General features: G+C 42.6%; 1 protein-coding gene across 2 annotated transcripts in view; it reads right to left on the reverse strand.

Annotated features, from left to right (window-relative positions):
• The window catches only part of RBX1 (ring-box 1), a 58758-nt gene extending 41443 nt beyond the window's left edge, over window positions 1-17315 (reverse strand). The window contains exons 1-2 of one of the 2 annotated variants that reach the window (XM_075832280.1): window positions 17195-17315; window positions 11439-11517 (exon numbers count right to left, since the gene is read on the reverse strand). In XM_075832280.1, the coding sequence (XP_075688395.1) occupies window positions 11439-11517; window positions 17195-17272 (157 nt within the window). In that variant the 5' untranslated portion in view covers window positions 17273-17315. The remainder of the gene's footprint in view (window positions 1-11438; window positions 11518-17194) is intronic. The other variant, XM_075832281.1, reaches the window with a different exon arrangement.
• Window positions 17316-17646: the final 331 nt, after the last annotated feature.

Raw genomic sequence — 17646 nt, forward strand, 5'->3', positions numbered from 1 at the left:
TCGGGAGAAATTGCTTTACAAATTTTGCTATGCTTTTTCTCCTTTAGTCCTTGTGGAAATGAGAAAAAAAATCGCTAAACCTACATTTTCTTTGAAGAAATGTTGATTTTAATTTTCACGGCCTACTTCCAATGATTTCTGTAAAAAACCTGTGCGGTCAAAATGCTCACTACACCCCTAGATAATTTCCTTGAGGTGTCTAGTTTCCCAGATGGGGTCACTTTTGGGGGATTTTCACTGTTTTGGCACCGCAAGAGCCCTTCAAACCTGACATGGTGCCTAAAATATATTCGAACAAAAATAAGGCCCCAAAATCCACTAGGTGCTCCTTTGCTTCTGAGGCCGGTGCTTCATTCCAGTAGCACGCTACGGCCACATGTGGGATATTTCCTAAAACTGCAGAAACTGGGCAACAAATATTGAGTTGCATTTCTCTGGTAAAACCTTCTGTGTTATAAAAAAATTGTATTAAAAATTTATTTCTGCAAAAAAATATGAAATTTGTAAATTTCACCTCTACTTTGCTTTAATTCCTGTGAAATGTGTAAAGGGTTAAGACATTTTCTAAATGCTGTTTTGAATACTTTGAGGGGTGAAGTTTTTAAAATGGGGTGACTTTTTAGGGGTTTCTAATATATAAGGCCCTCAAAACCACTTCACAACTGAACTGGCCCCTGTAAAAATAGCCTTTTGAAATTTTCTTGAAAATGTGAGAAATTGCTGCTAAAGTTCTAATAAGCCTTGTGATGTCATAGAAAAATAAAAGGATGTTCAAAAAACGATGCCAATCTAAAGTAGACACATGGGGGATGATAATTAGCAACAATTTTGTGTGGTATAACTGCCTGTCTTACAAGCAGATACATTTAAATTGAGAAAAATGCTAATTTTTGCAATTTTTCACTATATTTTCGTGTTTTTCACAATTAAATACTGAATGTATCGACCAAATTTTACCACTATCTTAAAGTCCAATGTGTCACGAGAAAACAATCTCAGAATCGCCCGGATAGGTGAAAGCATTTCAACGTTATTACCACATAAAGTGAAACATGTCAGATTTGAAAAATGAGGCTCTGTCAGGAAGGTCAAAAGTGGCTAAAGAGGGAAGGGGTTAAAGGAACAGTTTTATGTTAGGGTTTTATTAAAAACGTTTATATTTGTGTGTTTGTGTGTTACTTTTTTCTATTTTTACACTTTTTCTTCCCTATGGGGGCTGCCATTTTTTTTTCCATTTCTGTATGTGTCGATTAACGACATACAGACATGGAATACGGCAGCTCCAGTCCCATAGGGACTGCGAACGGGGCCCGTTCCATCCACTATGGTGTACGCCGTGTGTGTGGGAACGGCGCATGCGCCGCTCCCACACAGTCAGATTTGAAATGCGCGCCGTCTGCCATTTTCCTGTAGACCGGAAGTCGCGGCCGGGCAGTAAGATTACTACTTCCGGTCGCGGCTTCCGGCACATGGAGCATCGGCAGACGACGGAAGGGAGCGGCAGTGACTGGAGCAGGTAAGTGATTTCTATGTATGTTCGTGTTTCAGTGTGTTTTACTAGTGTATGTAAACCTTCTACACTGTGTTAGCTCAAAAAAAAATGGCGACACTGTGTAGGAGGTTAGACCGTTCAAACCCCTCGTTTCTCCCGGCACTAGCCAGGATAAAGGAGGGGGGGAATTCTGAGAGCTCACTAGAGCGAGGGATTTTTTCCCAATTTTGCAGCATAAAGCAATGTGGTTGCTTTACCACATGCAATGCTGCAATTTTGGGAATTGCTCCATCTAGTGACCAGTGCTGGGAAATATTATAAATTGAATCCAATTTATAATATTTCCTGACTCGTGAAAAGAAATAAAAAATTAGAACAATGTTTAATCACCTACACACTAATTGCTTAACTAAAAAAAAAAAAAACAACATGTTTTGCTGGCAACACATTCCCTTTAATGAGCATGCAATTTTTTATATAATTTATAATTTATTACGTTTTATAAACTTTTTTTTTTGGGGGGGGGGATAATTTTGCCAATTTTCGGTGTCCTAAATTTACATGATTCACCGTGTAGTATAAATAACACGATAACTTTATTTAGCGGGTTGTTGCAATTGAAACTACCCAATTTAGGTTTTGTTTTTTTACTACCTTTTACACCGTAAAAACACTTTAAAAATTTGTTTTTGTCTCCATATTTGAAGAGCCCTAACTTTTTATTTTTCCGCCAATGCAGCTGTATGAGGGCTTTATTTTATTTTGCGGGACGACATTTTTGGAGTACATGTGATTTTTTTATCACTTTTAAATCACTTTTTTTTTTTACAGGCAGCATACACAGAAATTCTTGCATTGTTTATTTTATTTTATTTTTTACGGCATTTGCCGAGCGGGTCAATGGCTTTATAGTTGGGGTCGCTATGGATGCGGCGAAGCCAAATGTGGGCTTCACTATGTAATCATCTGATCACTTTTAGAATGCACAGCAATACTTTTGTATTGCAGTGTATTACTGCCTGTCTGTGTAAAACAGAATGGCATCTGCTAGGTCATGCCTCTGGCATGGCCTAGCAGGCATTAACTAGAGGCAGCTCTAGGGGTCCTTTATTAGACCCCGGCTGCCATAGAAGACACCGGCAAACTGCGATCGTGTAGCAGGGTGCCGGTGGGATGTGAGGGGGAGCCCCCACCCTCCAAAACCACTCAGATATGGCACTCTATATTGAGCGCCGCATCTGAGGGGTTAAACGAGCGGGATTGATACGGATATCGATGACATCCGTTTGAGGTGCTCCCAGACCTCAGCTACCTCCCCCCCCCGGTTTCAACTGTATCTGCGTCAAATACAGTTCAATCAAAAGGTAGAGCAGGGGGCCTGCTCTACCATTCACTATAGATCGCCAGATGCTCACAGCTCTGCGAGGACAGTCGTGAGGCAGTGACGTCATCGCACCGGTCCTCGCCAAGCCACACAGACCAGAGGGATCTCCTTCACTCGTCGATGGAACAGGGTTAGGAGAGTATTTTATTTAGGGAACTATTGGGGCAGCTATGGGGGCAATATACTGTGAATGGGCAATATACTGTGTGGAGTGCAGCTGTAGGGGGCATATTATATACAATAGTAAAGAACAGGTTTGGGAATATTAAATTAATGGCGTAGCATGCAAAAAAGTTTGCGGCCTAAGTAGTTCATTGATCGGAATCAAGATTACATGTTCAATTAATCATGAATTTGATTTAGGTCATAACCGCCAGGCCCTAGGTCACGTCCTCCTAAACGGTTGTCCACTGCTTGTTAGGGAAAGTTAGTCTATCAACAGAAACATATTGCAAGACGAACTGCAGGAAGCAGATGAGGGCCTTTACCCTTCACAAGTATTCTTGCGAGTCCTGATACAGCTTGTTCCTTTGCTCAAAGACACACAATCCCTGTAGTATGTGAAATTAAGTTTGCTGCCTCTCCTGTTGTATTTTCTGTCCAGAACGTTCTCTCCTCATGCATCCATTGAAAGTAAGGGAGTGGAAGTACAGAACAGTATAGTGCTGGCAGACTGCCAGCATAGGTACATATACCCCTAGATTCAAGGAGAAAAGCAGGTAAATGTGCAGCCACAGAGCTTACAGTAGGAAAATTAATGTCTCTGATAAAAACAGTTCTACAATAAAGGACCGTTACCAAAACTAGTCCATGACCATTTCAACTTATGATAAAAACTTAGGCCCGCTTTAAGGCCCAAGATAGGCTTGTCACTAAAGGGTTAAATATCTAGACATCCGCTTTCTCAATATTAGAGTAACTTAAATAGCTATGTTCACATTAGAATTTTTTTTGATTTATTTTTTGAATAAGTAAAGCCATGTGTTTTTAAGCAATTTTTTAGTTGACCTCTTCAAATTCACTTGTACTTTTTATGATAGTTTTCTATGTATACAGGATACATAGAAGCTGTACCGTTCTCTCAGCCGATTACATCATTTCAGCTGAACTGATGGCTTGGCCGAGAGCGGATCCTGCGTATCTGACCCACAGCACACGAAATGTCAATCACCACATCGATCAGCTATTAAAACTTTGTATCCCTCACTTTTTTTTTCTCTCTTGGTTATCAGAAGGTACTACCTACCGCAAAAAAAAAAAAAATTGCCCATCAAGTTTTTGACCCGAGGAGATGGCTTATATTAGAAGAAGTGGAGGGAAGCAATCTTGAACAGATAACATGCTTGCTTGCGAGGGGTGTACTGGATTTTTACAGTGGACTTTGAGTCCCAAAGGGTTAAATGAATACTGCAGCTTCAACGTGTATTTATAGGGTCCTGTCCTGTGAACCGCACGGTAACATGTGGTTTTGGTCATACTTGGAAAGAGATATATTATTAGGACTACAAAATGCTGCAACATATCCCTAGAATTTGAAAAATGCTACTAGCGTAAAGTGACACGGTTGATCTAGCCATTTTTCCTAAGGATGTATTTTAACCCCTTGCCGCTTCAGTTTTGTAGTGCTTTCACTTATCCAAGCGATTCAGAGACTGTTTTGAGACAGATACATAGTTATAACACAGAAAATAGGCATTTCCCATATGTCTACTTTACGTTGGCTTAAGGTTTGCAACGTCCTTTTATTATTATTTTTTTTTTTTCTGACGTTACAAGTCTTGTAACATTAGCAGCAGTTTTAACATTAGGATTATTTCCAAAACCCATTATTTTTTTCCCCTTGAGGTACCAAATCAGTTCTGAAGTGGGCAGGGATCGCACTACATATTTTCCAGCAGAGTAAAAATATTCCACATAGCATTTTTGAGGAGTATTTAGCCGAGCAGGTGTACATAATATACATGAACTCAAAGCAATGATACGTAGGGATACGTGGTGTTAAACTCTAAATTTATGCAGGGAAAGAATACGAATAAAGTACCAGGAGTTAAAGCGACCCCCCGGTCCATGGACAAAATTATAGATGTAATGGGTACATGAAGTAATATTACCTGGTGCCCTCCAGTTGTGCCCCTCTGCCGCTTTAGGGTTTCCTCTGTGTTGTTCCAAAATGGTTACAGCACTTTACAGACTCAGGCCTCATGCACACGAACGTATTTTTGTCCTCCCGTAAATACGGGTCCTTGGTCACATATTCGACACGTATTGCACCAATATTTACAGACCAGTGCCCTTAAATACGTACGGGTCCGGTGTCACCCGTATTCCACCCGTATTTACGGGCACGTTTTCGCTGCAAAAATTGCACTGCACTAAATCGGCAGCCCTTCTCTCTATCAGTGCAGGATAGAGAGAAGGGACAACCCTTTCTGCAGTAAAAGTAAAAGAAATTCATACTTACCCGGCCGTTGTCTTGGTGACGCGTCCCTCTCTTGACATCCAGTCCGACCTCCCTGGATGACGCAGCAGTCCATGTGCCCTCTGCAGCCTGTGATTGGCTGCAGCGGTCACATGGGCCGAAACGTCATCCCGGGAGGCCGGACTGGAGGAAGAAGAAGAGTTCTGGATAAGTGAACTTTTAATACTATTAACTCCAGCGGTAGTCCCTGTCCTGGGTGCTGAGAGTTACTGCCGATCAGTTAACTCTTTCAGCACCCTGGACAGTGACTATCCCCTGACGTCGCCTAGCAACGCTCCCGTAATTACGGGTGCACACACGTAGCCACCCGTAATTACGGGAGTCCCATAGACTTCTATGGGCCTGCCGTGCCGTTATTACGGCCAGAAATAGAAAATGTTCTATATTTTTCAACGGCACGGGCACCTTCCCATAAACAAACTGGAAGGTACACGTGGCTAATAGAAGTCTATGGGCCCGTAATTACGTTCGTGTGCATGGAGCCTTAGTCTTAAGACACTCTGTTCTCAGACTGGCCAGAATGGCTCACATGAGCAGCTCTGGCCAAAACAATGGAGTGTCTCAGACACCTAGCATAAGATGCGCTGCAACCATGTTGGGACAACAAAGAGGGGACCCCCAAAGTGGTGGATCCACCGCAGAGAGGCATAAATAGAGGGCACCAGGTAATATACCTTCATATACCCAGTCATATATAAAACGTTGTCGCGAGACCGGAGGATCACTTTAAAAGCCAAGTACACAGTTACAAAAAAAAATAAATTATTAATGTATTTTGTGTTTTTATGCAGCTTTTAAAATCACTTTTATACATTGTTTTTTACGATACAGCTTCTATGTAGTATACATAAAATCTGTATCGTCTTGTCTGAATTGCTCAGCTGAAAGCTGGTCCTGCGCGATCATAATTAAGTGCCTGTTCACATCAGCATCAGGGTTCTGTCAGCTTCTCCGTTGATGGATTCTTCCGACAGATCTAACGGAAAAAATAGCTTTACTTTGCATTACCATTGATTTCAACGGTAATGCTTCCGTTGCAAACGGTTTCCGGTTGTCTCCGTCGACTGCGCATAGATTGCGCAAAAAAACGGAAACCATACAGAACAGAGACAAACAGAAACTATTTGCAATAGAAGCATTACCAGATTCCATTAACTTTTCCGTTGATGGGTTCTGTCAGACCTTCTGTCGGAGGAATCCATCAACAGAATCCGGATGTGAACACACCCTTAGATGTGATCGTTATTAGCTGGATCCTGTGTGTGAGAGACACGCAGGACCAGCTTTCAGACAAGCCGTCAGTTCAGTTAGACTGACTGACACGGCTCAGACAGGACGATACAGCTTCTATGTATAGAGGATACAGAGAAGAAAAAAAAAAAAAAATACATTATAAAAAAAAGTGAATAAAAAAATTGTATAAATACATGCTCAAAGTTGGCAAAATAGTTCCATTCACACCCAGAGCGGCACATCACTCTCAGCTGAAGTCTGTATTGGGGAAATCAACAAGTGAGGAAAATGTGATCAGCTGCTGCTGCTACTGATGCCCACATCACACAGTCATGGCAGCTCCACCTCCCCTCACCTCTGAGAGTAGAGGCAAGGCTCCAAATCAAAAGGCCAGAATGTCGGAAAAAAAGTCTCTTCATAGAGCTGCCAACAGCCTATGCAGGTGCCGAAACCGCAGAGCTGCAACAAGAGACGTCACAAGCTCAGCCTCCGATTTGCTTATTTAGCTGGTCCCATCTATTGCTGCAGCCCAGCGGAGTCGGCACCTGCATGGGCTTTTAGCAGCTCCGTTATTAAAATCAGTTATGCCTCATGCGTAGAAATACGCAGAAGACCAATTTACTAGTGTGCCAGAGCCTTTCAAAGCATCAATGATGCCTGTAGAGTAGGGCTCTGCAATTATGACCTAAATCAAAACCACGATTAATTGAACATGTAACCTCCATTACAATTAATGAACGATTTGGCCACACCCCTTTTTGAATGTCATGCCCCCCCAGTTGCATGCTACGCCATTGAATTAATATTTATCCCGAGCCTGCTATATACACTGTATATGATATAACCCGACACTGCCCCCACGCAGTATATTGCCCCCCATAGGGCTGCCCCCACGCAGTATATTGCCCCCATAGTGCTCCATACACAGTATACTGCCCCCCATTATAATGCCCCTATAGTTGTCCTCCACACCATATAATGTCCCCCCATAACTGCCATCCCCACAGTATAATGCCACCATAGCTGCCCTCACAGTATAAGTCCCCACAGCTGCCCCCCCCCCAATAGTGCCTGACAAAACGAATAATATACATACTCACCTAACCCCGTTCCAATGAGTAGTGGAGGAGATCCCTCTGCTCCTCTGGCCTGTGCAGCTCGGCACAGACAGGCGCGATGATGTCACTGCCTCGCGTCCAGCGATAGATAGTGAATGGTAGAGCAGGGACCTTACACGGCGCACTGCTCTACCATTGCATTCAACTGTATCCGAGTCCTGTAGATGCAGATAGAGTTTAAACCGGGAGAAAATAATTGATAAAACCGAGATTTGCAAGATGACATCGATTTAATTACACTCAATTTAGATTAATTGCCCAGCCTTACTATAGGCGCATTAATGAGACCTCTGGAAGTGGCTTTGAGGGGTCTATATGTCAGAAACCAACTATAAAATCACCCAATTTTAAAGGTATTCCAAATAACATTTTGGAAGTTTCTTAAACCTTCAGCCAGGTCACAGGAATAAGAGCAAATTAAAAGGGGAAATTTGAAAATTTTATTTTTGTTGCAGATATTCAATGTTAATCCTTCTTTGTGTTAACCCCTTAATACCGAAGGTATTTTAAACCTGAACAACCAGGCACTTTTCTTAAAGGGTAACTAAACGTTCAAACTTCTGACATGTCGAGCACCGAGACCCCACAAATCGCTAAAACGAAGCGACAGAAGCGCTCATGTGAGCGCTGAGCCGCTTAGTTTCTGTTCGGCTTTTTCTGGAAAAACTGATGTACGGGCTCAATAGAAAGCCTGTAAGCCCATACACCGCTACATCAGCTTTCCAGGAAAAGCCGAACCAAAAAAGAAGCGACTCAGCGCTCACATGAGCACTTTAATCGCTAAAATAAAGCGGTAGGTGGGGTCTCAGTGCTTGGACACCCATCAAAACTTCTGACACGTCACTATGACATGTCAGAAGTTTGTTGAATGTTTAGTTACCCCTTAACTTTTTCCATCGTCGCATTCAAAGAGCTATAACTTATTTTTCCGTCAACATAGCTGCATGAGGACTTGTTTTTTTGCAGGACAAGTATTTTTTTTTTATAGCACCATTTTGGTGTACTCAATTTATGGATTAACTTTTATTGACATTTTTGGTGGGGTAATAGGAAAAACACTAAATTCATGCCGTTCATAGTGTTATAAACTGCTTTATTCGGCGGTTTTACGTTACAATTGCAGCAATACCAAATTTATATAGCTTTATGTTTTACACAGTAAAAACACTTATCTAAATTAGTTTAGCAGCGCCATAAATTTAGTTTTCTGCTGACATAGCTGTAGGAGAGTTTTTTTTTTTTTTGCAGGACGACTTTTTATTGGTACCATTTGAGTACATATGACTTTTTGGCAAAAGAACAAAGGGACCCGGGGCTGGAAATTTAGACCAAAAACTCGTACAAGAAGAAGCATGGTGGATTCACCGTTGGAGTACTCTAAATCCTAATGGACTGAATGAAGGTTTCACACCTTTGTGGCCTCTCTAATATCAATATTTTTTTATTGCGCAACTTATGGAGGGGGTTTATAGCCTGTGTATCTTCCCTTTTGTTGTTTTTTTGCAACTGTCATCACCTTTATGATAACGAGGTTCTCATCACTGCTATCCTCTTGTATTTACTTGACATTAGAATTACAAACATTAGTAGTACTATTGGACTTTATTTTGAACCATCTATCCTTGATGGCCAATTTCCCCTTTTCTCTCTTGATCATTTAAGTATAGTCTATTCCCGTTATGTGTACATATTTGATCTTAAGATATACACACACACACACACACACACACACACACACACACACACACACACACACACACACACACACACACACACACACACACACACACACACACACACACACACACACACACACACACACACACACACACACACACACACACACACACACACACACACACACACACACACACACACACACACACACACACACACACACACACACGTTTTGAGAAAGCCAGAAAAATGCTAAAAATAAGCACTACACTCGTAGGGTATGTTCAGAGTATTTTGTAAGGCTGATCAGATTGGTTTGACAGGACGGATCCCTCATAAACCCATGCTGATGCTGCGTTAACAGTTTATTTGCATTGAGATACTCGAGAATAGCATCTTAGAAAACCCTCCAATATTTTACCCACAACGGAAGTTAAACTTACAGGTCTATAGTTTCCAGGCTCACTTTTTGACCTCTTTTTGAATATTGGTGCCACATTTGCTATGTGACAGTCCTGTGGAGCAGACCCAGTCATTATAGTATCCTTAAAGAGGCTGTCACCAGATTTTTCAAACCCTTATCTCGTATTGCAGCAGATCAGCGCTGCAATGTAGATTACAGTAACATTTATTTTTTTCAAAAATGAGCATTTTTATATTTATGCAAATGAGCCTTTCTTAAGAACAACTGGGCGTGTTTAAAGTTATGTACAACTGGGCGTGTATTGTGTATGTACATCTGGGCGTTTTTACTTGTTTTACTAGCTGGGCGTTGTGAATAGAAGTGTATGATGCTGACGAATTAGCATCATCCACTTCTCTTCGTTAACACCCAGCTTCTGGCAGTGCACAGACACACAGCGTGTTCGAGCGATCACGCTGTGACGTCACTTCCTGCCCCAGGTCCTGCATCGTGTCGGACGAGCGAGGACACATCGGCACCAGGCGACAGAGGCTACAGTTGATTCTGCAGCAGCATCGGCGTTTGCAGGTAAGTCAATGTAGCCTCTGTCGCCTGGTGCCGATGTGTCCTCGCTCGTCCGACACGATGCAGGACCTGGGGCAGGAAGTGACATCACAGCGTGATCTCTCGAGAACACGCTGTGTGTCTGTGCACTGCCAGAAGCTGGGCGTTAACGAAGAGAAGTGGATGATGCCGATTCGTCAGCATTATACACTTCTATTCACAACGCCCAGCTAGTAAAACAAGTAAAAACGCCCCGATGTACATACACAATACACGCCCAGTTGGACTTAAGAAAGGCTCATTTGCATAAATATAAAAATGCTCATAACTTGGCCAAAAATGCTCGTTTTTGAAAAAAAAAAATGTTACTGTAATCTACATTGCAGCACCGATCTGCTGCAATAGGAGATAGGGGTTTGAAAATCTGGTGACAGAGCCTCTTTAAATATCAGAAATAAGGGTCTGCCTATCACGGTACTTCATTCCTGTAGAACGCAGGGGTGTATACCATTCGGAAACGGTGGTTTGTCTATTTTAGCGATTTTAAGGTGGCACTGCACTTATTGCTGGGTTAAAGTAGTTTTCTGGTCATGGGGCATCTTTACATACGGATGACTTATCCACAGGATAGGTCATTAGTATATTATCGTGGGGGTCCAACAGGACCCCGCACCAATCATTTGTTCCATCTGCCTCAGGCATCGGGAGTTATGAAGTGTACCGAGCCGGAAGCGGAAAGCTGCAGCACAGGCGCTCTACTGTTTATAGCGAAATACCACAGTCAGTTTTTGATGCTTTTTTTTTTGCCAAAGCCAGAAGAGTATCAAGAAGTAGAAATTGTATAAAGAAAAATAGACTTTACTTTTGCATCTAGTCCTGTGTTTGGTTAGAAAACTAAATAAAAAACTGCAAGGTTGAGAGACTGTGTGATGTACAGGTGTCCCATACATGAAGATGGGTGTCCCTCCCGCAGCCATCTTATATGGCCTTATGTGGGTGGGGTTTAAAGGCAAACAATTGAATGGTCCTCATTCTTTACGCATAGGATACATTTTAGGCTGAAAGGACATTCAATTGCAGGTACTTACACAAGTCCATGATGTGGTTTCTGCAGATTGCACAGTTGTCAACTACAATATCCCAGGCCCATAGAGCAACTGCATTCCACTGAGCATGTAGGAAGAGAAAGAAATTACACTTTATATGTATAGATATACTGGAAATTTCTATTCATGTAAACATTATGGGCATATAGGCTATAACATAGACAAACATTAAACACAATATTCAAGAGCCATGCTCAGGGGACGTGCTGGGCAAACAGATCACGTCGGAAGCCTCTCCGGCATAGCTGCTTTGCAGGACAGGCTTCCAGCATTGTACGGTTGCCTTGGCAACCACCGACTTCCTTGGCTGTGGCTCCCGCCATCCGTTTTAAACTTCTTGTAGGAGATGCAGTGGTCGTCATGCACGTTATTAATGCATATTATGTTATTTGCAAATTAGTTCACAATTAGTCAGCCATTACAGTGTATTACGCTAGGTTTGAGATGATCGATTTTCAGTGGTTGCAATGGGCGAAGAACGTTTCCTATCAGTCTATGAACTGATGAGTCAGCTAGTCAGGAAAAATAATCTTTGTCTCTAGAACATTTAATAACATGCCCTATAGTCACAGCAGTATTCTGACAGTGTCCCGTACCTGCCAGCTCTCCTGACATGTCTGTTATAGTAAATACTTCTAGTTCCCCAAAAAAAAAAAAAGAAAAAAAGAAGGGGGGTAAGAGTGTAAGAAATTTGAGGCATGGAATGGTTTTATTTTACATGTGTGGGCATGGGGAGATCGGTATAAACCTTTACTTTATTGATACATTTCCAGGAAAATTAAGAGGAACAGCACAATGCAGAGGAAAAGCAAAAAACGTCAGAAGTACCGACTTCCCTCACCTTACCCTACAGATTGGTCAGCAGAATAGAGACTATCGCAAGTCTAAGTCAGCCCGTATTCTGCCACTGCCAACACGGGGTTGTGTTTTTCAAACAGATTTTACATCAGGTTCTTGTACTATTTAAGTTAGGAGGGCTATTATGGGGACATTAAACAAGGGGTCTCAAACATGCAGCCCACCGAAGCTCCCGAAACATCCCAGATACAGCAGGTCTAAGGAGGAGCACCGCACACAGCCGCCTGTAGGAAGTGCCCCCCCCACATGTAGATAGTGGCCAACATACCCCACGCTACACTCCCCCTACAGATAGCTCCATTTTGGCTCCCTCTATGAGTGGAGTTCCCAACCAGAGTGTTGCCGTGGCTGGCCGGGTATTCCTCTCCTGGAGAAACGCCTGACGTCACGGTCCTATATGGACAGTGACGTCAGGAGCTCCTTTAGGAGAGGAATTCCTGGCCAGAGCGCTGGCAACACTATGGTTGGGGACTCCACTCAGAGGGAGCCCCAATGAAGCCATCTGTAGGGGGGGGGGTTGTGTGGCACCTAGTGGGCACTGTGGCACCACCTAAAAAGGGGCTGCCCAATCTTGACATTCTTGTGTCTGCCAAATCGCTGCCAACTGAGACGCCAGACTGCATTTAGCGTCACAAACTGGAAAACTGTTAAAATAAGCACGTGGAGTAAGAGCGCAAATTTCTGGTGAATTTAAATCTAGCGGTAATATTATAGTGACGAAGTATAGTCACGCGGCTGCATCCGTATAGTCACGCGGCTGCATCCGTATAGTCACGCGGCTGCATCCGTATAGTCACGCGGCTGCATCCGTATAGTCACGCGGCTGCATCCGTATAGTCACGCGGCTGCATCCGTATAGTCACGCGGCTGCATCCGTATAGTCACGCGGCTGCATCCGTATAGTCACGCGGCTGCATCCGTATAGTCACGCGGCTGCATCCGTATAGTCACGCGGCTGCATCCGTATAGTCACGCGGCTGCATCCGTATAGTCACGCGGCTGCATCCGTATAGTCACGCGGCTGCATCCGTATAGTCACGCGGCTGCATCCGTATAGTCATGTGGTAGTTCAAATAACTAATTGATTAAATAATGATTTTATATTGTATCAAATTTGAAAGTAATGCAGCCCATCAACTTCCCATTTTTTTTTCTACATGCGGCCCATTTACCCGGCAGAGTTTGAGACCCCTGCGTAACAATGCTGAAGTTGGTTTCTTAGGCCCCATGCACACGAATGTGCTTTTGCGGCTGCAATTCCCCCGAAAACCTACGAGAGAATTGCGGCCCCATTCAATCCTATGGGGCCATGCACAGGACCGTAGTTTTTACGGTCCGTGCATGGCCCGGAAGGCCGCACCGCAGAAAGAACGGACATGCCTTATTACGGCCGTCTTCTGCGGTCCGGGCCCATTGAAAATAATGGCCGCGGCCATGTGCATGGCCCGCAAATTTGCGGGCGGCTCGTGGCCGACAGTCCACTGCCGGCCGACACGAAAATCACGGCAGTGCACATAGCTACGGTCGTGTGCATAAGGCCTAATTCTAGGAGAAAGGATTTGTTTTTCTGGTTATGCAACTACGTAAACTTATTTTATTGATAAATTACAATAACCCGAGTGCGGAGAGAAGAATAAAGTTGAAAGCAGCCCAAAATCAGGAATAATTGGCACAAAAAAGGGAAGTGGGCAACCAAGAGTTTGATTCAAAGGGTTGAACAACATTGAGCCACTAACGTATCACTACCGACATACAGATAGAAACTTCCCTCATCAAATTCAATCGAGCCCAGACTGGCCCAAAGTGGTTCTGGGCATAATAGCGGGCAGATGGTCATTTTTACAGATTTGAATAAGTAACTGGTATTTTCGAAGGATTAACCCCTTCCTGTCACAGCCATTTTTGTGGATTTTAATTTTTCCTCCCCACCTTCCAAAAGCCATAACTTTATTTTTCCGTCGATGAAGCCACATGAGGACTTGTTTTTTTGCGGGACGCGTTGTAGTTTCACGGTACCATATAATGCATTAGGAACTTGGTAAAAAATTCTGTGGGGTGGAATAGGAAAAATTTAAAAAAAAAAACGAGATTCCTAAATGTTTTATGGTGTTTCTTTATTACGGCTTTCACCGTTTCTAAAAAAAAAAACTGCATGTTAACTTTATTCTACCGGTCAATAAGATTACAGCGATAGTAAATTTTATATAGTTTTTTTTTATGTATTACTACTTTTACTAGGAAGAAACTAATAGATAAAAATAAAATTTGAGTTGTCTAAATATTCTGAGAGCCAGAACTTTATTTTTCAGTCGATTGAGTGGTAGGGGGGCTTATTTCTTGCGGGGCGAGCTGTAGTTTCTATTTGTACCATTTTGGGCTACATGAGACTTTATCACTTTTTATTTCATATTTTGTGGGAGATGAAGTGACTAGAAAACAGCGATTTCATTTTTTACGGCGTTAATCATGCGGGTTAAATAATAGTTTGTGATAGTTCGGCCTTTTACGGACGTGGCGATAACAAATACACAGCTGACAACGGCTTTGTACGGAGCGGGCTCAGCGAATGTAAAATCTGCAGATAATGCAATTGTTCAAGGGTAAGTTCACACGTAGCGTAAAATAAATAGTGGATTTTCCGCAACTTATTTTGTTGCGGAAAATCTGCAGCATAATACAGTAGCAACGTGGATGAGATTTGAATAAATCACATCCACATGCTGCGTAAATCAGCGTAAAAAGCGATCAGAAATTGACCTGCGGTGCATTCTTTTTAACACGCAGCATTTGCGTAATTTCTGCTTACATTTTTTGGTACGTAGAACCTTTTGATCACTTTTTATTACATTTTTTTTTTAGAGCTAAGTTGGCCAAAAAAAAAACTGCGATTTTGGCGGCTTACATTTTTTACGGCATTCACTGTGCGCATTAAATAACGCCATATTGTAATTGTTCAGACTTTTACGGACGCAGCGATACCAATTTTGTTAACTTTTTTTTTTTTACATTACTTTAGGGGGAATATAGGTTTTTTTTTAAACGGAGATAGATTAAAAAAAAATAAAAAAAATTTTTCCACTTTATTAGCCCCACTAGGGAACTTTAACTTACGTATTGCAATATATTGTCATTTTTACAGGATTCGCTTAAACCCTGGGCTACCATAACAACCGTCACCCCCAATCTCACTGCAAGGGGGGAGGGGCGATAAACTGTCGGAGGGGGGGGGGGGCACCCTCCTTTCAACGCCTCAGATGCAGCAGCTGCGATTGACCGCAGCATTTGAGGGGTTAAACAGCCAGGAACAGCACGATCGCTGCTCCCGGCTGTTTGTCCAAGATGTCCGTTGCAAAATACAGCCAACACCCGCAGCATATGGAGCGCGCTCATCGCTCCAAACATCACACCCCCCCACCCGGTCGTAACAGCACGTCTGAATGGGCAAAGGTGTTAAAACGTATACAAACGTGTACCATTTTCTGTTTACGTCTTTTTTATAGAATATATACGTTCAGCGTATACTCATACATTGGTATAAGTTTGTCCATTATTTTTTTATCTGGAAAAAAAAAAAGTAACACTTTTTTCTTAAAGTGAACCCAGATGAAAGAAAAAAAAAAAAAAAAAAAAAAAAAGTACAGATTAACTGTAGATAAACGAGGACGAAGGCCCCAATCACATCGGGGTTTGGCCTATCCACCGAGCATATACGTTTGAGAATGTAGAAAAAAAACAACGTATTCAAACGTATAGCTCGGCGTGTACATAAACAAACTAAGAAAGCATCTTATGGTCTATTTGTCATGGTTACGTTGGGATACTTTTCTGAGTACAGAATAGCGTCGCCTACTACACTATACAGTACCTCAAATAGTCACATGCAACGTAGCCTTAACAATATCAACGGACGACGTATGCAACGTAATGCTATACGCTAGTCTGTTTACATACAGCTAATCTAAGAGGTTTTTTCCTTTTCAGAAAACTTTATTTCAGTGCTCACTGAAAACATACTTTAGATTTAAAAAAAAAAAAAAAAAGACAGAAACGTAGAAGTATACGCTAAACAAACGCGACAAAAAAAAAACAAAAAACAAGACAAACAGAAAATGGCACACTTTTGTATGTTTTTAACGGTCCACGGTTTTATAAGGGTATACGCTCAGCAGATAGCACAAACGTGATGTGAATGGGGCCTAACGTATCGCATTAAGTTTGTATACATCAACATCGATGACAGTTGATGTCACATACGTCACACATACCTTCTATTGAGGTACAGAATAGCGCAGCAGACTACGCCATACCGTACTTTAAAAAACAGTATCCCAACGTAAACCATGACAAACGTGGACCAAAAGGACACTTTCGGTTTACGTTTGACACATTTTAGCCTATGCGTACGCCGAGCTATACATTTCAATACTTTTTCCGCATTTTCAAAACGTATACGCTCGGCGCATAGCATAAACGCATTGTGCACGGGGCCTAAGAAGCGTCGGTGTCATTCTGGACCACCCCGACAAGAAAACCGTCACCCGTGTCTCGTTTAACAGCTAAATAGCGCCATCAAGCGTTGGTCTTTAACACACAAGGAACCGGTGACCAATGACATTACATTGAAACATATGTCCCCTGGCTTCAGAATTTCTAGGGCCACGTCAAAAAAATGTCGAACCGTCAAGACACCGCAGGGATGTTGACCGTGGTACTAAACATACAGATACCCATGTGAAGCACAGCGCTGCCCTCACCACGCCATGACTGGGATTTAGAAGGCAGGAAGTGCATGCCGTTAGCAGCAGAAAGCAATTGTATATCATAAAAACTACATTAGAGGTCACAACAAGGAGCCCCGCTTACTAAAAGACTTCACCCACCTTTTTCACCTCGAACCGCTTCTTTCCAGCGCTGTTGTTGGCTCCGCTCGGTGTGTCCACGTCCATCGCGGCAGCCATTTTGTACGCTAAGTTGCTATTTATTACCACGCATGCGCCGCAAAAGCCGCACTTTCACATTTACGTCATTTTCATGTGACCATGTCTTAAAGGCGCTCACAGGAGGCGGCTCCCTCACATAATTTAGATTCTGCTGGATTTCGGCCTTATACCGGGGTTGAGGCATCCTATGGGTCCACAGCCTCCTCAATGCCCGCCCCGTTCATTTTGCCCGCCCCATTTTCTTCGCGTTTATGTCCTGTCCCGATGGTATCTACAGGGATGATGGGGGTTATAATCAGGGATGATGGGTGCTATCCTCCGGGATCATGCACATGTGGCATAAATGAGGCTATGTATAATGGATGTATACACACTCATGTTCATTACATACA

Source organism: Rhinoderma darwinii, chromosome 7 (assembly GCF_050947455.1).
Source record: "Rhinoderma darwinii isolate aRhiDar2 chromosome 7, aRhiDar2.hap1, whole genome shotgun sequence".
NCBI classification, from domain to species: domain Eukaryota; kingdom Metazoa; phylum Chordata; class Amphibia; order Anura; family Rhinodermatidae; genus Rhinoderma; species Rhinoderma darwinii.